This window comes from Sceloporus undulatus, chromosome 6, assembly GCF_019175285.1.
Source record: "Sceloporus undulatus isolate JIND9_A2432 ecotype Alabama chromosome 6, SceUnd_v1.1, whole genome shotgun sequence".
Classification (NCBI taxonomy): domain Eukaryota; kingdom Metazoa; phylum Chordata; class Lepidosauria; order Squamata; family Phrynosomatidae; genus Sceloporus; species Sceloporus undulatus.
This window is the reverse complement of record NC_056527.1, coordinates 105,872,044-105,894,082: the sequence shown is the minus strand read 5'-3', so window position 1 is coordinate 105,894,082 and position 22,039 is coordinate 105,872,044. Positions and strand designations below refer to the sequence as shown.

The 22,039-nt window shown below is 42.4% G+C and overlaps 1 protein-coding gene across 2 annotated transcripts in view; it reads right to left on the bottom strand.

The window, feature by feature from the left end:
- Positions 1 to 59: 59 nt before the first annotated feature.
- The window catches only part of LOC121934714 (brain-specific angiogenesis inhibitor 1-associated protein 2-like), a 50,702-nt gene continuing 28,722 nt past the window's right edge, over positions 60 to 22,039 (bottom strand). For both annotated transcript variants that reach the window (XM_042475487.1, XM_042475486.1), the window contains 8 exons: positions 14,019 to 14,171; positions 11,891 to 12,085; positions 11,284 to 11,512; positions 10,307 to 10,508; positions 8,137 to 8,208; positions 6,334 to 6,502; positions 4,667 to 4,707; positions 60 to 4,417 (listed from right to left, as the gene is read on the bottom strand). In XM_042475487.1, coding sequence (XP_042331421.1) covers positions 4,345 to 4,417; positions 4,667 to 4,707; positions 6,334 to 6,502; positions 8,137 to 8,208; positions 10,307 to 10,508; positions 11,284 to 11,512; positions 11,891 to 12,085; positions 14,019 to 14,171 — 1,134 coding nt within the window. In that variant the 3' untranslated portion in view covers positions 60 to 4,344. The remainder of the gene's footprint in view (positions 4,418 to 4,666; positions 4,708 to 6,333; positions 6,503 to 8,136; positions 8,209 to 10,306; positions 10,509 to 11,283; positions 11,513 to 11,890; positions 12,086 to 14,018; positions 14,172 to 22,039) is intronic.

Genomic DNA, 22,039 nt, shown 5'->3' with positions numbered 1-22,039 from the left:
AAATGTTAAGATTTGGCACAGCAAATGTGTTTCAAAGTAATGAGAACACTCAGGAGGTATAGGTTTATATTAAACTTTATTAATATTAGAATTAGGAAATATTAACACAGAAATATATACATAGCTAATGAGACTCCCCAACAACTCCATGGCCACCTGTCCCATATTATGTCCCAATGCATTAATACTTTTATACGCAGACACACAAGACTCTGTGACCCCCAGATGGAAGGTACGGACAGCTGTAATTTTCAGCGTTCAATAGAAATTTGCATGATGTAATACTCAATAAACTGGTTATCTTATATTGTCCCAACCGAGAAGTGAGACCAAATTTAAAATGAAGGGTTGGTATCAATCATTTATTTTGTCACCATTTAGGCAGACAATACAAGCAATCAGTTTTGTGAAGTATTTGCATGCATACTATGGTAAATGTGGTAAATTATACTTTGGCAACTGGTTCCCTGCATTTACTAATTTTGAATGTTCACAGAAATATGTCAAGGGGAAAAAACAACACCCTAGGATGTATTCTTTCCAGCTGGGGGTTGCAGATCATATACTGCTGGGGGCTTCAGCTCAAGTGGAATTTCTCTAACCTTTAAAACACACATATTCTGATTTGGTGTTACAAAGCGTTGTGCTCCTGTAAATCAAGAATCCCATTTTGTAAGCAGAGCATACCAATGTGAAAACTGCTAGCCATTTTAACATTCTGTGATGGAATTTGTAAACTTTCACTCAGGTATGAAATTCTACAATTTGGATCCCTGCTTCTGTCTTTTCAGGTAGAAATTTGGAAAATACAAAAACCTGACAGAACGGTTTCAGTTGAAACATGCAGAGTCAAAGAACACACACACACAAAACATGCTGATGGGGGTAATTTGTCTCTACTGAAGGGTAGGAAATGCAAAGATAACACTTATCTTGTAGTATGGCCCTAAGGCTGCAATCCTGTACCTACTCACTTGGGACTAACTCACTAACCTAGAGTCTGAGTAGATGTGTGTAGGATCACACTAAGTACAGTAACATTAAGCACTCGCTGTTAATAAGGCATGTATTCCCACCTTAAGAGGTTAACGATATGTACCACATTAGACTCATAATTTGCTGCTGAACATTCTGTGTTTGGCTATTTTGTTGGGGATTGTTTACAACTGTATTTCCACCCTGAAACTCTGCATACCTCCCCACCAAAAATCAGCATTTCATATCTGTCTGTCCAGAATCCAGACAGATTGTCCCACCCACATCTCATAGATAAAAGTCAGGACGCATGCGGTCAAGCAATGTGTGTGATCAAGATGCAAAAGTGAGTAATGAGGAAGAACACACAAGACAGAAGAGGTTACAGCATTTCAGCATTGTCAGATCTTGCTGGGGAGGTCAAGACTGTGCCCCCTCTTCATCTCCCTCTTCTGCTGAGTTTATTGTGTGCAAACTATTTTTCCACTTTGAACCCAGTTTTCAACAACTAAAGTAAACGGAGGACAAAAGGGGCAAATGGAAGGAGAACAGGAAATGTAGGAAAGTGGCAGGAGGAGAAAGAAAAGCATTGGAAAAAGAAACAACTGAGAATTAATCAGCAGTGTCCATGCCAAATTGGAACAGTTAGAAGGTATGGTGTTTTTCTAGTGGTTTCTGCACATTCTACTGACCTGTTTCTTCAACATCCCATTTCTGATGCAGCTAAATTTTAATAGTGTCAATTTAATACATAACTGGATCTGCATGGCAAATGTTGCAGCAAGGGTTGGTACACCTTTGATGGCTTCCATGATGAGAGGCCAGAATGTTTTGCGTGTGGCGCTGTGTGCCAAAACACTGCACAGGATGGGGTGAAATCACAGGCTATTTAATGCTATCTGGAATATATCAGAACAAGTTGAAGGAGGGACCATCAGATTTAGTATGGAAGAATCAAAACTCTAAAAAGTAAAGCCAACAAAAGGATGAGAGGGATATATTAGTGTGATCCTACACTTAATCCATTTAGGGTGCATCCAAATGTACAACTCCTTATGTTATTGATCCAGAAATAGCATGCACTGTCTTCACCTTTGTCTCCCTAGCAGGTTTTCTACATGTAAAGAAACAAAATGAAAGAAAGACATAAAATGGTGGTAAAATATAGAAAGGTTGAAAGTGGAAGAGCCCTCCATAAAATTCTTAAAATAAGGCAGGATGGTGTATATGAAAAGCAGGGCCAGCCCTACTATTAGGCCTGGACAAAGATTCTGTCATGGCATACCTGTGCTTGCAAGGGCAGCATATTGACTCTTGAACCCAGGTTTAATTGCCTTAGGAGAAAGGGAACAGGGAATGGGGCAGTATGCCTTTTCCTTTACACATGAATAAATCTTTCCTTCTTGAGATAAAAGTGACAGTTGAATTACTCAGCTTGGGCATGGACCAATATGCCTGCCTTTTGGTCCTCCAAGACAAGAATACTGCTGTGTGGGTTTTTTGTTTTTGTTTTTAGTTACACATTCTAGCAACTAAAATTCAACCAACCAACCAACCAACCCAATTATTTAAAAGTTTGTCACCTTCCTTATCTTCCTCCAAAACTTACAAATTCTGATATCAGTTATTTCTGACTCCAATCTATTATGCCATTTGGGGACCATGGCAAAATCTCTACACTTCTTACAGACTGTCATGTATCCCACTACATAAAATTATGGTTAAATACTATACAAATCAATATAAATTGCAGCATGAAACCATGAGGAAAATGTGTGTCCTCTGTTTCATGAAATTAAGTTAGGATACTATTTTTTTTAATGAAAATATCTCAACATCTAGCTGGGGAGACAAGATTGTTCATGGACTATCCAGCAGTCCATGAACAACAATGCTGTGTTTCTAGAGATTCCAAAAAACAAAGCAAAACAACAACAAACACCCTCACCTCCTTTTCAACCCGCAAGGCCACCATATTGTCCATTCACAGAAGACAAGCTGACATGAATACCATCAATGAAGGTAATGTCAAGTGATGGCATGCATGCCTAAACTGTCATTGCAAACCAAATACACTTTTCATATCACCTGAAATCATTAGCCTTTTAATAATGGCTATTCACACATTCTGTCCCAAGGCTGCTTCACGTGTATGTTTCTCACTTGATGACTCCAAGATGAAGTGAGGATTTCCATGAATTAACTGGAATACATGGCTATAATTCCAACAATAGGAACTTACACATCTCCCAAATACAATGCTTTTCAGTGGAGTCAATTCATAGAGTCAAATGCCAAGTGATACTAACTTGAGTGAACTGGATCTGCATATTAAGTAGCTGAGTGACTCAAATATAATGTCTATTTCATGTGTGACCCTTGCTAGAATTCTTTGATCCTGTTTACACTAAACTCCATTCTCTCTCCCAAGCCATTCTTGCTTTCTCTGTCCTCAGTCATGGCATCTCCAAGACGTACACTGTAGGGATCAATTTGGGGGACCTGATGTTATGATCCCTCAAGGTAGCCTATTAACCCACAAAGACAATTGTCCTTAAAAAGATTGCTCTTCAGAGACAATCCTCCCACTTAATGAGAAGTTGCATACATGCAACCAGATTATCATATGACAACTCTGGTCATCAAGTGAGTCCCTGGCTGGCTGAATCCAGAATAAAGAAAGTGAAATGAATTTAAGATACACCAAGGCCAGGGACCAATAAAACACAGATTTCAATGGACTTAAGCACACCTCACTTTCTATCTGAAATGCTTTACTTGGGAATACAAACCACTGACATGAGAGAGTAATTCCTAGATACAGAGTGCAATCCACACATAGTAAAATTGGTGGATACTTGCCACTGAGTTCTAAAGATTTTGAATTGAATCCAAATGCCCAGATATGCCTTCCACACACGTTGTAATTGAGAAGTCAGCAGAACTCCTATCTTCCTAGTCTCCTCTTCCTTCCATCTGCCCTCCTGTCCTACATTCTCCATCTTTCTTCTGCCTCTACTCATCCAACTATCCCACCTCTGCCTTCATTGCCTGTGTCTTAGCTCCTTCTTCCATTCTTTTTTCTTCTGTCCTTCTGTTGTTGGCTTGCTGCCTCATGGACGAATTGGCACTACTAAATAAAACCATGCGACCTCTTTGTTGTACACCATTTCCCAGGGTTCAAGGCTGGGGGAGCTGCAACACTCTCATTGGCCACAAGTAGGGGTGACGAAGAGGCAAGCCTGACTTGGCTCAGCCTGTGCCACCCATTCTGATCCGTAAGCGCTTCATTAGTTGGGAAAGGTGGTGTGCTGCGGTCAAGAGAGAGAAGCGAAGGCAGCAGTCTGTCTCCACCTCTTCCAGCACCTCTCACTGGATGAGCGGGGCTGAGCGGTCATTGGTCACAGTACGTTTCAGCTTGATGTGAGCAAAGGGGTTGCTCCTGAAATGGTAGAGAAGGAAGGCATTAGGGTGATAAGAAGGAAGGCCCAGATCTCTGAAGCTACGAGGAGGAAAAAGAAGAGCTATTCTCTAGTTTGTAGGCAGGAGTTAGGCAAAGCTCAGAAACCCAGTATGGGTCAGTCCTGTGAAACTGGTTCATCTCAAGATTGACCAGATGATTTCAGAGTGGAGGCCAAAGGTGGTCTCACAGGTAAACAGAGGACTCTGGACAAATAGCGAGTTGTCTTACCTTGAAGGAGAAGATGTTGGACTCCCAAACTCATTTGCTAGCTTGAAAGGAAGACAAAAAAGAAGGGCATTCAGATGCTAGAGAATATTTTCCATTAATGTAACAGGTCCATAGACTCAGATATATGTTTGTTACTTTATCACTTACCTAAGTAAACAAACTATGGGCCCGAACAGACAGGCCAAAATAAAGCTGCTTTGGGTCACTTTGGAGGCATACTGTTTAAATGACACATGCATCTTAAGAGTACAGAAGCTGCGCCAAAGCTGCATTCTGGTTCTTAGGACTGGAGCGTGGCTTTGGCACAACTTCTGGCCACTTAGGACACATCCGTAATTTAAACAGCATACTTCCAAAGTGACCAGGAGCAGCTTTATTTTGGCTTGTCTGTTTGGGCCCTATGAGACCCAGTGTGGTGTACTGTTTTAAGTATTGGACTAAGACTCAGGGGGCCCATTACCACTCACTTTATAATTTGATCGGCGAAGCACTTCTGCTTCAGTTTGGGGAATCGATTTGCCTCTGGTGTAATCCCCACTATGAAAGCAGATCTTTTATAAGCCCCTTGTAATCGTTTTTATTTTTGCCCTTTTTGTCGTTCCCCACTAGTGCTGTGCCGCTTCACATTGCCTGCCAATCATCTGTGATGCAAGCAGCAGCCCAGGCAGCCCGGCTTGGGGATTAATGGGAGAGGGATTTCTTTAGAAGAGGTTTACCCTTCTCTTCCCCTGAAGCCAAGAGAGTGTGACCCACCCGAGCTCACCTCCTTGCATCTGGGAGTGAGAAAGGAGCCAAACTAACATGATTACTATAACTGAATGGATACTTGCTCAGCTTATTATGGGTCTGGAGATGCCAAAGGAACTCAAACGCTCCCAAAGCAAATGGAGGTAGGCGAGTAAAAGAGGAGCTAACTCAGTAAACTGGCAGGATGTATGCTTATTACTAGTCTAAGCTGAGGAAACAAAGGAAAAACACCAGTATTTATGGGGAATTTCAACTCTAGGGCAAATATCAAGGTATAGAAAAGGCGGTGCTTCCTTTGAAATGGATTTGAATCATTTTGAAGTCGGTTTTCCAAGGCGGTAACATTGGGGTGTGAATATGAATGATGGACGTGCATTTCCGAGGCAAGAGGAACCTATGAAAGCTTGTGTTGCCAATCTCTTCAATAAATGTTGCTTATTGGACTTTGACCACTGGGTGTCAGTACAGAAACATGTAAAAGGCACAAATAGAGTCTTTGGACTTTATCGCACTGGCCCTGAAATGGGCTCATTGCGTTCTAAGTGTGTGCGCGCATGGGCGTGCACAGAACGGGATGGGGCCAAGAACCCAATTTTATCACACGCTGGAACACTGCCTTTGTTGCCAGGCGTTCCAGTTGCGTCCCCGTTCTGTCCCAGAGGACACCATTTCTGAGAATGCTTAGAAACAGTTCTCAGAAATGGTGCCCTCTAGAACGGGACTGGGATGCAACTGGAACGCCCGGCGGCAAAGGCGGCATTCCAGCATGCGATAAAATGGGGTACTTGGCCCCATCCCATTCCATGCGCGCCTGCGCGCACATTTAGAACACACTGGGCCCGTTTCAGGGCCAGTGTGATAAAGTCCTTTGTCTTGCATGTGTGCGCTCTCTGTCTCTGTCTCTCTCACAGACAACTCACCTGTGACAAGTCAGGGTTTAACATACTGTAAGGACGTTGGCGGGGCGCACTGGCACGAGGTGAAGGCCCATACCGTGGACCATCCCCACCATCCATGCCAACAGATGGAGACCCAGCTCGGTCCAAATTTCCTGTGCTGTTACTGTTCATCTTGCTGAGGGGGAAACCACTGTACAAGAGAGAAAATAGGAGGTTTAAGCCAATGCATGACTTTTATCGGAACCCTGAAGCTTCAAACCGCAGTTTCTCCCACTCTTATCCCATCCACCACTTCTCCTTTTTTAGGAGAATCTGTGTCAAAGCTTATTCCTCCACTAATTCCTTACAGACCAAGAATTGGCAAAGAACTCTGACACAGCCAGCCCTTGCTAGTGTTTTATCCGGTGCTAACAGTAAGGGGATAATATCTGGTCTTGCGTACCAGTTTTTGTGTGTCTGGGTGTTTAATTTATACCTGCCTTTCTTCTGGCATAGGAACCAAGGCGGCTTAAAAAAATGTTTTAAAAAAGCTACAAAAACTGATAATAAAAAACCCACAATTAGACCTTGTGTATCATATTAAACCTTGTTGTTGTACGCCTTCAAGTCATTTCCGGCTTATGGCGACACTATCAAGGTAAAAATTGTATCTTGTCTGAAATGTAAAAATGATAAAATCATTTTTAAACCTAATGAAGTTAAAAAATACAGCACAGTACACACACCCATAAAGTTCCCTGCAACCAATTGTGTTCCATCATCTGCTATGCCAATGGATGGTACTAGGAGAATTTAGTTAAGAATGCTTGGTCTGATAAGACTACAGTGGGCCCTCCACATTCGCTGTGGTTAGGGATACAGAACCTCTGTGAAAGTGGGAAAAACCACAAATAAAAAAACACACTTTTTTAAACCTCAGAGAACAGCTCTCTAGGAATCTAGATCCTCCAGTACAAGACTGTGGTCAACAGCTGCCAGACATTGACCACATAATTGCTCTGGAGGACCTACAAATGCCTAAAGAAGTGTTCTCTCTAGGAATCCCTAGGTCCTCCAGCATGAGCTCTGGTGAATATTGACCACAGAATCATGCTGAAGGATCTAGAGATTTCTAAAGAGAACATATTAATCAAATCTGCGAATAATTAAATCTGTAAAAATCAAGGGCGCAAATATGGAGGGATCCATCTTGCTTGCCAGACTGCCATTTTGTACACCGATTTTGCCTGCCAGATTTCCCTCCTCATCTGAAATTGCCAGATTTTCCTCTCCATCTCAAAATTTGATTTCTTTGCTAACTGTACATCCTGCCTTTCCTCTTAGCGGTATACATGGCTTCATTTTTATCCTCTTAACAATTCTTGTGAGATATGCTAAGCTGGTAGTTAGTGTGAGGCCTAAGGTCACCCAAAAACTTGCTTTAACTGCTTATATCCCACTTTTTCTCAGTATGGAACCCAAGGCATATATCATAAGCCACATTACTTCTCATGTTGAAAGAAAGGTGGAACAAAACTTAAATCTTTTTTTTTAAAATTAAAAATTGCAGACTTGGCTTTTCGAATTTTTTTGCTTCTGGTTATAAATAGAAAAATATCAAATAATGCAATTTTATAACACTTTAACTGGTACAATTTTGTGAGCTATTTAGCCTTCTCAGTTAAAGAGCTCTGGTGCTCCAACAAAGTACAAATCCAAGAATTCCACAGCACTGAGCCATGGCAGTTCAAGTGATGTGAAACTGCATTAATTCTGCAGTGCAGATGGAGCCCCAGCCTCATCTCAAAAGCTGCCCCCCCCAACAAATCCAGACTCCTGCCTTACCTGCCAAGTGTTTTGTCAGCCCCTTCGGCTGTAGGGAATGGCCGAGTATAGGAGAAAGGAAACCAGCCTTTCCTGCAGAGGGAAAGAAGAGGAGGTGGGAAAACGACTTTTAAAACAGGAAGGGAAAAGGCATACAGCCATTTCCTATTCTTTTGAAGTTCCAGATGGGGAATATGAAGGGCTCCTGTTAAGGACAAGCAGTAGCAGGCAGCTGTCAGAGAACCTGAACTTGTGGGGCATTTGGCAAACAAAGGACAGTCTAAGACTCTCTAGCTGGGACTCTTAGATTTTAACTCTAATGGCTTTGGGTACCTTCAATCCAGTCTTTTGAGCACAAGTACCTTTCTTTCACTGAATCAGAGGAAATGATCTTTCTTGAACTGTATATTGCTTCTAGTGGCTTGGATGTGGCTCATGCTGTCTACAGAGAGAGATATCTCCCATTATCAGCTACTGCTGTTGTGTACCTTCAAGTAATTTTTGACTTATGACAACCCTAAGGCAACCCTATCATGGGGTATTCTTGGCAAGAGTTGTTCAGAGTAGGTTTGCCATTGCTTTTCCCTAAGGCTGAGAGCATGTCACTTGCCCAAGGTCATCCAGTGGATTTCATGTCCGAGATGGGAATCAAATCCTAGCCTCCAGAGTCGTAATCCAACACTCAAACCACTATGTCAGATTGGCTCTTTTATCTGCTGCTAGTTGAGATCTTTTGACTGGAGAGTTCCAGAAAATTCCAGAGATTTTAAAGCCATTGAAATAAAACTTTGGCTGGCATTCTGCTTGAGAGTTATATCTTTGTAAATGGCCTTATGTGTGCACAAAACTAAACTGGGTAGTCTCACATTGTCTGTATTCACCTAGGTATTGCCATGATGTGAAAACATAGAGGTGTCATATGAGTGACTGATCCACTACGGTTCAATGTTCAACAGGATGAGCCTCCCAATATGCATCCCCAATGAGCATCCAGAATTGGCTAGAAGTGCTAGAGCACAACCGGAGTGCCCAATGCTCATTGGACCACTCTTGCTGGTGCCCAGGAGCACCAGCAATTCATTAACAGGATTTTGTTTCATTACTGCAACATAGTTATGGATTTGTAAGTTACAAATCATGGACTGTGATGCAGAATATTAGTCTCTTCCCTTGGTTTTTTTTTTCTGGGAAGAAACAAAAACTTTCAGAAAAAATTAAAAAATGACATCAGTATCTTTTACAGAATGAAACAGGCCTGCGATAAATTTAGGAACATAAAATAACTATATAATGAATTATGTAATTTTGTTTGGTATAAATTTGCTATACATTTTTGGGATACTAAAAGTACAATTTATTCACACAGTAATAGTTACAAATGGAATTCCTCCTTTAAAAAAATTCTTTTGTTACAGGTTGAACTACAAGGTCCTGAACTGTTAAGGAACCTCTTCGCTTTTGCCATTTTATTAGGAGCTGGCAAAAAACAATAAAAACAGAAGAAATAGTCAAACTTAGTACAACAGAGAAAATTATGGTCTCTTCTAATCTTCTGCATTGTCAGGCAGATATAAAGCATTCGTTCCCCTACAATGAACTGAGAAAAGGATACCAAGGCCAAGAATTGCAATGACCAGAGAGTGAACATTTTCTTATGTATAAATCTACACAGTTATTAGAAATAATTTAGGGGACATAAATATATGGGCACGTTATTTCAGACATTTTTTTCATCGCTCCAAAATAAAATATTCCATAACCTATGTTTTTTTTTTCAACTTCCAATTTTCCATTATTATTTTTTTTGGTGGCAAAAAGGCTTTTTCCAAATTGTTGTGTTTTCACCCCTGGGCCTTCATATCTCTAGCCTGGGATCTTGGACCTTCTTCAGGCAAACCAGCTAGGCTACAGTTGATCCATAGATGTCCTTCAAACTTACTGGTCTCTCTCCCTTGGGGAGAAGTCACAATGGAACTGAGGTACACCAAAGGTAGACCCACAGATAAGAATAAATCCCCAAAGGCAACACAATTTTAGATAGAAAAATCACTTCTTTTAAAACCACAACACCCATAGTCCCCTAGCCAGCATTGTCACTGGCTATGGGGTTCTGGGAAATGTAGCCCAAAAAGGGAACTCTTCTGACAGACTTGTTTAAGCCAGAAACAGTAGTGGTGAGGATCTCACTCACATTTTGGTTGTCTCGTTTTCCCCATAATGCCAGCCGTCTCGTGCCTCAGTCACCAACAAAATGATAACATCTCCCTCTTGGAAGTTGAGCAGGGTGCTGTTCTCGCCTGCCGCATGTGAGAATATTGCCTGGACCCTCCGGCGTTCAGAACGGGAAGGTAGGACCGAGAGAGGACTGATGCGGGGCAGGGTTTTGTTCTCCACTGTAGGGGTAGAAGCAGGGGTGGGACAGTCAGTGGACAGAAAAGGAAATAAATGTGACCCCCTGGTATAGAACATTTTGCTTTCTACTGGGGACAAAAGAGACTCCAGGATGCATACTTGTGTTGTATGAATGCAATTTAGGTTTTGTATTTTTGTAAAAATAAAAGAAAACAAAACCCTAGGCTTGTATTTGGAATCTGTCTTAAGATTCTTGATTCTTCCATACATTGTGTGAGTGCATATTTCTAGTACAAGATCCAGAGTAGAATTTGGTGGCATGGAAGCCATTTTGCAGTTGGATTCCAAAGAAATATGCTTTCCCCATGAAAAATGAACTCCCCGGTTTTTAAAACTGCTGTTCGTCTTTAGTTTTTCCCTGCAAAATACAGTTTGGTGCCTCCACATACTGTTTACTCCATTCTGGCTTTTCTTACATCACACTCTCAAACAGCATTACTCTTCTTTGTAAATCCTGCATCTTTTCATCTAGCTTCATTAGTTCCAAAAGGATGAAACGGTGAAACTGCGTAACTCAGCTGTTGTTGTTTTTTTTTAAAAGAACAGGAACAGCACAAAGAATCTGTTCTTTTCCAGCATTCCAAAGTCTGAATTTCTGACTAGAATTTAATGAGAACAGGATCAACCAGATGCCAGAATCCCAGAACAATTAAGGAAAGGAACTGTCCCATTCAGTTCCTTTTTAACAGGTGCAAAATAAACAGGGATGGAGACCCTGGTATGCATTACTGGTTGGAATCAGCATGGGAGACTCACCCAATGTTGCAAGACGGGTCTCCATTGACATCTTGCGTGGCATTGGCAGGGTGCAGGCATAACTGTCTGCAGTCTTCATTTGTGGAGGGGTTTGAGTAGTTTGTGTGGGTGGAAGACCAGAGGTGATGGTGAAGGGTTCGCCAGCTGGTGGATGGCCCAAGTCCCGAGATCCGCGCCCACGGTGTGAATCACCATTTGGCAGTGGGGTCACCTCCTGGACTGAAGCACGCTATACAAATTTGGCAAGATGGTAAGGAAAGAGAGACAGCAAGAAACAAGTGAGAGACCATTTGGATATCAAGAATCTAGAAATATTACCTTTTGAGGATTATATACTCAGATGTCCCATGGAATTCTGGGTGTTGTAGTCCCAAAATCTAACATTTCTCACACTAGCCCAAAACCACCCCACTCTTTCACTTTCTTCCCGTAGAACCTCCTGTCATACTTGGCAGAGTGTCATACTGGCAGATTAAGAGTTGCTATTTTGCTGTACCATCCGGTTACCAAAATTAGATCCCCCCTCCCTGCCAAAGTTGACAATGAAGGATGAAGCAAGGAGGGGGCGAGTGGCCAATTCACTGGCCCTCCCAAGCCAGACACTCACATGATTTGCTCCCAGCTCTGACAGCTCTTCCAGGATCTTGGAGCCAGGGAGGTGGTCAGTGCCTGGGACAGGAGCCCCGCTGGAGAGGTTATTGGCTGTGAGCTTGACCAAGGCCAAGGCCCGCTCTGGTAAGCGAGTGGGTTGGGTGCACGATGTTTGCCAGATGGGCAACTTGGTGGCCAGCAATTCCCGCACCTGCAGGGGAGGAAAGGAATGAGTGATTGTTGTGATTTCTTTGGGCTAACCAGCTTCTACATGCTCTCACTTAAGCTTGGCAATGTTGAAAAGTAAAATTGGCATGTGTTTAAATACAGAGGGCTCTTGGTATCCGCTGGGGCTTGATTCCAGACCCCCTTGTGGATACCAAAATTTCTGGATGTTCAAGCCTCATTATATACAACGGTATATTAAAATGGTATCCCTTATGTAAAATAGCCACAAAAATGTTTGCTTTTTAGAATTTTAAAAAATATAAATTTTAAAGCTGTGGATGATTGAATTCAAGGATGCAGAATGTGTGGATACAGAGGTCTGACTGTATGATAACCTGGGTCTATTAGCAAAGCTGTATGAAGTTCTGCAGAGGCTGTTCTCCATCCTTGATTTCAAGATTTCACCTTGACTTGGCTACGTTGTGACAAGCCAGTGTTGATACCTGTTAAGACGTAAAAACCTAGACCAAACTAGAAGTAAAGAATATTTTTGCTTTAACACACAGTTGTTTTTTTAAAAAAATGTAAATTGCATCAATGAAGTTGATAGTTACGGGAATCATATGAGATGTGGAGGGAAAATTTAACTCTTTTCTCTTATGTTCTGCTCCTAAGGAAAATCCTCCCTGTAAAGCTACTTCATGCTTTTGGGAGAAAACTCCCATTGCTGCCAAAGGAGGACTTTACTAGAAAGCAACCAATGAGTTCAAGGGAAAGTTTTCCCTTAGGACTACAGTACTAGAGGAAAAGATTAAATCTCTCCTCCAAACCTGTTCCCATCTCAGTATTAATTAGCACCCATAGTTCACGTTATCTGTAATTTTTTTAAAATGGTACATTTGATGGAGAGGCCTCTATTGACAGCCAGTGTGGTGTAGTGGTATGAGCATTGGACTACAACGCTTTGGAGATCAGGGTTCGATTCCCCACTTAGCCATGGAAACCCACTGGGTGACCTTGGGTAAGTCACATCCTCTCAGCCCCAGAAAATCCCATTATAAGTTCATCTTAAAGTTGCCCTATGTCAGAAATGATTTGAAGGCACACAACAACAACAACAGCAGCAGCAACAGTCTATTCAGGTGTACATCTAGTTTAGCATTTTCTAGTTTAGTACATCTAGTTAAGCATTATTAATCATAGATCCACTCCTTATCCCCTTTATACTCTACTTTTTTCCCCTAGTACAACATGGTTGTCCTCTCCTTAATTTTAGATGTTTCTCTTTTTCCCAATTGTATCTCCAAAACATCAATGTGAAATAGGATAGGTTAAGAAATCTTGACTAATCCAACAATGACTTTCATGGCAAAGTGTGGATTTGAACCTGGGCCTCTGTGGTCATCGGTTGTACCCAGAACACAAACGTGGCTCAAAATGATTAATTCTGCAGTCATACAAAATTCTGCACTTGTATGGTGTAACTGAAAAATTGCAGAATGTATCCTTTACCAGTCAAAGGCCAGGAGGGCATAATCTCACTTCCCCAAAGACTTTCTGAAAGCTGACGAAGACCTTCCTTTCAAGGATAGCATTTAATGTGTACATTTTGACCTAAAAGTTGGCTGGGGCACCCTGGGACCTCTAGTCTAAAAAAGTAATCTTTGTCAAGCTCTGAATGTTGAATATTTTAAAGAAAAATATCGAAAATGTTTTGGCTGCTGTTGTAATGTTATCTTCTGCACCTCTTCTTGTGTGTTAGTGTTTAGTGGCTTTTGTTCCAAATTGCAAGGATGCTTTTAATGTTATCCTCCTATATTTTGTCACTAGTTGCCTTGAGCTCTGTGGAGGAAAGGAGGTGTATAAATGTCCTCAAACAAATTAGTAAATATAACAAGGGGAATTTCATTCTAATGCATATATTGGGTGGAAAAATGTGGAGGGTTGCTCTCTTCTGTGGGATGGATGCCACTCACCTTACTGTGATAGTTGCTGAAGTGTTTGGAAACAGCACATTGACGATCCACCAGGAAGGAATATCGGCGCCTCTCTTCTGTTAGAGCTGCCTTGTAGCCTTCAGCCACATACCGATCCAGATCACTTTGTTTGGTGCTCATGATCTCCACATACTTTAAGGCACAAGGAGCAAAAACATCCAAAATCATCACAGGAAACAGAAGGGGGCATGTTCTCAGCTGAAACCCATCCACATCAGTGTCTGGAATATCCTGCTTTCCCCCCAATATAGATTCCAAGTAGCATTGACAGAACTCAAGGCCTGGCCCTGACTCTCAAGTCCTGAATTCACTTCTCCTGTCTTTAGATAAGGGAGAGGAATCTCAGGATGAGAGCACTGTCTTGTAAAGAAATGGTGTGTGAGTGTATTCATTTTTATTAATGTATGTTGTTTACTTGAAAGGCATAGTCTGCCTAACTGTGGTTGATGCTCAATGTATCATCACTAGGCCCAATGTGTCATCACAACAGGTAATCCCTGGACCATATCGCCATGAGACCAGCAGCCTTATTCCATTATTAAACAAACCTGGCAGGCAAACGACAAGGTGCCTGGTTTTTTTTTTCTCCCTCAGCATGATTCTCATAAAAGCGTTGTAAAAGCATCATTTTGCCAGATTATTTCAGCTTGGCAAATGGGACACTTTTACAATACTTTTACAAACCTCTCCCACAGTTTATAACTGTAAGAGAATGAACAGTCATGCAGAGGAAGAAAAAAAGAGCAGGGTATAAGTAATAAATATTATTATCATTATATTGTTTGCCTGCCAGGTTTGCTTAATAACGTGCCAAGGCTCCAGGGTTCAAATACGCACTTGGCCATAAAAACCCACTGGGTGACCTTGGGCAAGTCACACTCTCTCAGCCTCAGAGGAAGGCAAAAGCAAATTCCCATCTGAACAAATCTGGCCAAGAAAACCCTGTGATAGGTTTGGTTTGCTTTAGGATCACCATAAGTTGGAAATGACTTGACAACACAGAGCAGCAACAACAACAACAAATGTAAAAAGGGCCATTGACATTTAAGTAGCACAAGAGTGGGCAAAGGGCAGCCTGAATTCAAATATGGCCCCTGAAGTTTCCAAAAGTGTGTGTGTGTGTGTGTGTCAGTAGAGGAAAGGGCTAAGCCAGGGATTCCTCATTTTAAATCAGTGGCGAAACTGTCTGGAAAACCTAGAGAAAATCACTATCTGTCAGTATAAACTACTTCACTGGGTTCCTGCAAGGAGAAAATAAAAGTGATAGGCTTGCTTGAGGACAGTGGCAGCCAGTACTTTCAGGGCAATGGGATTGTGAATCTAAATTTTAAAGGATCTACCCAAGGTGCTAAATCCTACAGAAATGTTAAAATCAGCACCTTGGAAAACCCCTTTAAAATTGGGATTAGAATCCAAGACAGATTCACCACTCACAGTCACAGGAGCCAGTTGGATATACGATGAGTAGTCCTCATCAGCATTTGTCTATGTTTGAGTTTTAAAGCAAGTTCCTAGTCCTTATGGACTCAAAAAGATATTAAATTTATGTTCCCATGCTTCGTCAGCTTCATTGCTGAGCAATGCACATTAGGTTGGTTCCAGACTTTGTCATCTTTAGAAAAGACCCATTAAAACCAGTCATGACTATGGAATGCCCTCCCTTCCCCAGAGCTTGTCTGCCACCCACACTGCAATTTTTCCATCACCAGGTTGAAACATGTTTGTTCACACAGGCTTTTTAAAATTTGGTTATGGTTTAAGATGTAAGTACTTTTAACTGTTCTTTTATCGTTATGTTTTCAGTTGTCATTTAATGGCTTGTACACTGATTCTAAATCAAATGAAGAGCAGTACAGTAACTTTCTCGTTTGGGAATTTTTCTTTTCATCTCCTTGAAAGTCTGCATATGGGATGAGCTAAAAATGTCCCATTGTTTTAAATTCTGTTTTGCACATTTACCGAATGTCATCTCCTCCAGGTTACTGGGTCGAATGCCTGCTAGACACTTAATTGATTGAGTGGCTCAGACATATTATTCTCACAAACATCTGGATTGGCATTAAAATACAATCACCTTTGCACAGATTTAGGGGCAAAATTATAAAGCAGTTTCTCCAGCAAAACTATTTGAAGGTTTTGTGCTATAAGGATTTGAAGAAGCCCGCATTACTCCTGGATAATATTTTTAGAATCATTTGCCATATTGTTCTGGATTAATTAGTGTGGAGTAATAACCACCAAGAGCTAGCTTGGTGTAGTAGTTTGAACATTGGACTATGACTCTGGAGACCAGGGTTCAATTCCCAGCTCAGCCTTGAAACTCTCTGGGTAACCTTAGGCAAATCACACTGTCTCAGCCTCAGGGGAAGGCAATGACAAACCTCCTCTGAACAAATCTTGCCAAGAAAACCCCATGAAAGATTCACTTAGGCTCACCATAAGTTGGAAACGATTTGAAGACACACAACAAGAAACCATCACCAAGGTATAGTGGTTTGAATATTGGACTGTGAGTCTGGAGATGACAATTCGATTCCCTGCTCTGCCATGGAAACCCACTGGATGACCTTGGGTAAGTCACATACTCTCAGCCCCAGAAAACTCTGTGATAGGTTCACCTTAGAGTTGTCATAAGTCAGAAAGTACTTGAAGGCACACAACAAAAACAACAAACAACAAACAGCCACCGACAGCCAGTGTGATGTAGTGGTTTGAGTGGTTGGACTACAACTCTGGAGATGAGGGTTCGATTCTCCGCTCTGCAATGGAAACCCACTGGGTGACCTTGGGTGAGTCACTCATTCTCAGCCCAAGAAAACCTCTACCTTTGCTTTAGGGTCGCCATAAATCAGAAATGACTTGAAGGCACACAACAGTGACTACTATCTTAACTCCACACTCATGATCACTGATGTGTAGAGAGATCTGGTAGCACCTTTGAAACTAACTAAAGAAAGAAATTGGCAGTATGAGCTTTTGTAAACTTGTCTACTTCCTCAGATGCAACCAGATGCAAATGCATGAGGAAGTAGACTTAAGACTAGGAAAGGTCATGCTGCCAACTTCTTTCTTTCAGTTAGTCTCAAACATGCTACAAGATCTCTCTATATACTGATTCTACAGACTAACACGGCTATATCTTTGAATCACTGAGGTGGATTAAGGTTTGCAAGATATTTTCCATAGGCAAAAGCCCTGAAGTCCTGAAGCAAGGAGCAAACAAGATGCTCAATCCTTTAGCACCCTTGAATCATGCCAAACGTGAAAACAAAGCACTGTGAAGAGCAACTAATCTGTATTTTAATAGACGTGGAACACATTTTCTTTTCTATCCCCACCAAGAAGGACTGCTGGAAGGGGCAGGGGGCAACCTCATAGGATCCAGGAGATGAAGGGTTATCTCTACACCCCTTTCCTTTCTAACTCCCTCCTTGTGGCCTCTAGCCTGCGCAGGCCTTGATCCTGAAGTAATGGTTACCTCGGCAACAAGGTTGACAAAAGGGGCCTTCCTAGTGCCAAATGCCAATTTCACTTGCTGCTGGGATTCACAGGATGGGGGTAGCAGGAGGTTTGGATGGGTGGGGGGATACTAAACAGGGGAGACAGGGCATCGAACCAAAGTGAGCAAGAGTGAAGAAGCCAAGGAGGGACGACATCTCAAGCAATGCGCATGTGTCATTTGTGTTTGGTGTCGCACTTGGATGCAAAGGAGTTGGACGCTCACATCTGTGTAGTGTTCCAAAAAACAGGATGCCATCTTCTCTTGCAAAAAGATTTGCAAGCTTTTTCTAGACCTGGGGGTACTTCAATTGGCCCTCTGTACCCACGGATTCTGTATCCATGGATTCAAACATGCATAGCTTGAAAATATTTTTTAAAATATATGAATCCCAAAAAACAAACCTGGATTTTGCCATTTTATGTAATAGACACTATTTTACTATGCTGCAGTATTTAATAGGAGTTTAGCATCCATAAATTTTGGTATCCATGGAGGTTCTGGAAGCAAACTCTGGTGGATGCCAAGAGCAAACCTGGATTTTGCCATTTTATATAAGAGACACACTATTCAATAGCCTTTATTTAATGGGACTTGAGCATTCATAATTTTAGGTATCTACGGGGGTCTGGAAGCAAACCCCACCAAGTACCAAAGGTCCACTGTACTTTAAAAACCTTTCCTCTGTGTTTTTCAAGGTGCAGTTGTGAATGTAGTTAAAAATGGTGGTGGTTGTGTGCCTTCAAGTCTCTCCATATCAAACAGACTGTCAGGAAATAGCAGACAAGCACGGTATATGGTGCATAGAACATCTGGCATGTGTGAATGCCTTTGCACAAACGGAATCCATTTAGGTGCATTATGTATGCATAAAGAAGTCTGTACATGGTCGTCTGTGCGGCATTTCCCCTTGTGATTGTAGATGGCCCCCTCCTCGGAGAGATTACCTCTCAGGCACCAAAGGCAAAGAATGTTAAACCTTTTAAAGACATAAACTTCTTAGTGACCCCCATCCCAGCCCCACCCAGACGTGTCCATAAAGAGCATTTGCACACTTGTCTTCACGGAATGGAGAGAACACAGTTTCTGGGGTGAGCAATGCAACTGCCATCATTCTTATCAGAAAATAATCTCATTTTCTCTTTAGAGCAGAACAATACCTTCCCAAGAGCAAGAGGTATGATCCCAGAGCTTGGAAATAAAGAAAATAGGCTACAATTTCCCGAATCCCAAAGTGAGCGTGTCCACCGGCATGCGAATCTCCAGATTAGGAACTAGGTCCAAATAGTAGTTTCCTGCTCTGATCTAGACTTTTGCACCCCACTGGTACTGTTTTCCACTAAGAACTAGAGCAGCTTCCACTTGCAATATAACTTTCACTCACTAACCACAGATCTGTAATTTTAGCATAGCATAAAAACATCAAAATATTATTCATTTTCAGAATTGGCAACACTGACCCAGCTGTTGTACTTAGTTGCTTCATCAGACCAAGGCCCACCCCTATGAGTCAAGAGAAATAGCGTCTTCAGACAACCAGTTTGGGAGGTCAAAGAGCCAGCCATTGTTGCTTAATTATTCTTGCTGTATTTTTACGTGACACAAAGGAAAGAGCAGGGGGTGTGTTGCCCTAGGTGCCAAATTAACCAAAGTATTTTTAAGTACTAGCATCTGGCTTGAGGTTGGGGAGAGCATTTGCTCCTTTGCCCCAGGCAGCAAATCTGATCGACTTGTCTAGGTCTGTCAAGATTCACAGCCAGCATGCTCCACTGAGATGCAGAGAAATTCCCCTCCCCCTCGCCACATTTTTTCTACACATTTTTGCTCCGACATGCCACAAGATCTGTATTTTTGTTGTTTCTGTGTGCTACAACCTTCTGTCTAATGCAACCATGAGACCTAACCCCACGGCTTTCTGGCAGAGTTTTTTCATAGGGGCGCGTCCTCCTTCCGCTGAGGCTAAAGTGTGTGACTTAACAGGGCTTACGGGGGTTCTCATGCCCAAGCAGGGTCAAACCCGGTCTCCAGATTCCTAGTCCAATATTCATATGCACTGTAACAGAGGTGGGTTCTCATGCCCAAGCAGGATTCAAACCCTGGTCTCTCCCAGATCCTATCCATATTCAAATCATACACACACATACACACACACACACCCAAATACTCTTCCTCCTTCGAAACAATCTCTTCAGTTTTGAGTCATAAAATGTAACTTTTAGTGTCAACAAAGTATCCCTCCCGAATTATTATTGTTTTTAACTAAATCAGCATATGCTGAAGGTTGTTATACTGTCATCTATCTAAGAAAAACATACATTGTATTGGTCAAGGTGCGGAGATATATTTCTCAAAATACAAAGCCAAGTTCTCCTATTTAAGCACATATGTGATTATTCAACTATTGAGAACTCCCAGCCAGTGTACAAATGGCTCCTGTAAAAAAGCTGATGTTAAGTTGACATAAATATTACTATCTTGACTATCGTCTGATGAGCCTGTGATCGCTATTTACACATGCAAATTCATGCAACCAGCTCTAAAGTCTGCTGTTCTTCCTAGAGTCCTAACTAATTTACATCCCATTCATTTCCACAAGTCTAAATTAGGTATGATCATGGGGATTTGGTCTTGTCTCTTCGTTCTGCTCGCTCAGTAAGTGGTGAATATTCATGTGCAACCAGACCCAAAGTGCAGAGTTTACATGAGGTTGACTGCCAACAATAATTTTTGTTGTTGCGTTACCTCTGAAAACATTTTTTACTTATGGCAAACAACCTAAGCCAAACCTTTCAAGATTTTTCGTGGCAAACGTCTTTCTTCAGAGGGGGGTTGGTGCCATGCCATCCTCCATCCTCTACACTAGAAGTATGACTGGACTACTTGCCCAAAGACACCCCATATTGGTATTACACCTCAAAGCACATCACACTACTTATTAGAGAACATCTCATCATCTCAGAAAGGCTGGAAATTCTGGGAGTGGTAATTGAAATGGATAAGTTTTTCTCCAAGCTCTCCCACAATAAGGGAAGAGGTATAGACATCAGGATATTCATTTTTGGTACAACATCATATAAACCAGGGTGGCAATTGTATGAAGCTAGGGAGCCTGCATTGAGTTCCCCAGAGACATTGGAAGCTTGTGCAGCATCTCCCTCTCACCCCATGCACCACCCTCCACCACAAAAATGTAAAAAACATTTTAAATGGCCGCCTTCCTCCACAATATCACATACAACAAGATCCACTTTAATTAGGGCATGGGGGGGCATGTTCCACACAGTCCATCACACCCATTCCATTCCATCCACTCCGGTCAATTTCCACCACTCATTCCACATTTCCATTTTCATCAGTCCATTTTTCCAAACGATGTTTTTTTTGAGAGAGCCCACTTTTTTTTTGAGTTTTTTTTTGTTTTGAGCCGCCCCAGAACCATTTTGGGAGTCAGGAAAAAGGTGTTTTTATCAACACCGACCTGGAGTACCCACCCTGGCAGGCCCATCTATTTACAAAAACAGAACAAATACACGAGGTATCAAGATTACAATACTCTACTTTATAGGGTTTATAAAAGTACAGATAGGTCCTTTAGGTGACCCACCTCGGTCCCCCGGGTGGAGAGTCGTACTTGGTCCCTGATTGGTGGGGTTTGTGGTTCTTCTCGACACCAACCCCCAACCACCCCCCCCAAGTAACCCCAGAAGCTTCTGTGTCTTCCTCGCGAATTCTCGCCACCACCCCCCTGGGGCTATACAGTTTACTCCCCTAACATACCTCCAATGGAGTCCCATGGGCCCTGGAGAAGCTCACGGAGGAGGAGGGGAACCATCCGACGCCTCATACAAAAAACTTGATGTACCAATGGACATCAACTGCTGCCCAGGGGGGGGCCCCCCCAAACAGTCGCTGAGGGGGGGGGGGGGTGCAGGCAACTCCTCACCCCCTCCCCGAGATACAATCACACCAGTTATACTTCATCTCACCTGTCTTTCGCAGGGCCCCGACGTCGTCCCCCCACCGGGCCCGAACTCTCATCTGCCGCGACCGCCCTCGCTGGGCATTCGAGCAACCGTTCTCACCCTTCCCTAGTCCCATCCCTAGGCGCCGTGCGATGTAGGGCCGGCCTGGGCGTTTATAGGGTGGTGGCAGTTGTTGTGGGGGTGGGACCAAGTGGGCAAATGGCAACCAGAGCTCACTCCGATAGAGAAGGACTACTATCTCATCAAAAAAACCAAAATAATATCTCACAGAACCGACAACTCCCCACATCCATAGCCATATGAGTTCATGGCAGTTAAAGTGGTGTCAAAGCCCCTGGATTGTTCGGATTTTACTGATTTTCTCGTCAGTATGGGGACTGCAGGTCCCCTCAGGAGCGGTGCCAGTTTGAGGTAAAAACTGAGGAAGGAACAAGGGGGGCCCTGGAGAAGGGGAAGAGAAACATCTGTGGTGTTATGTTATCCCCCCTTCTTTTTTCACCTTTCCACCCTTGTCTTTC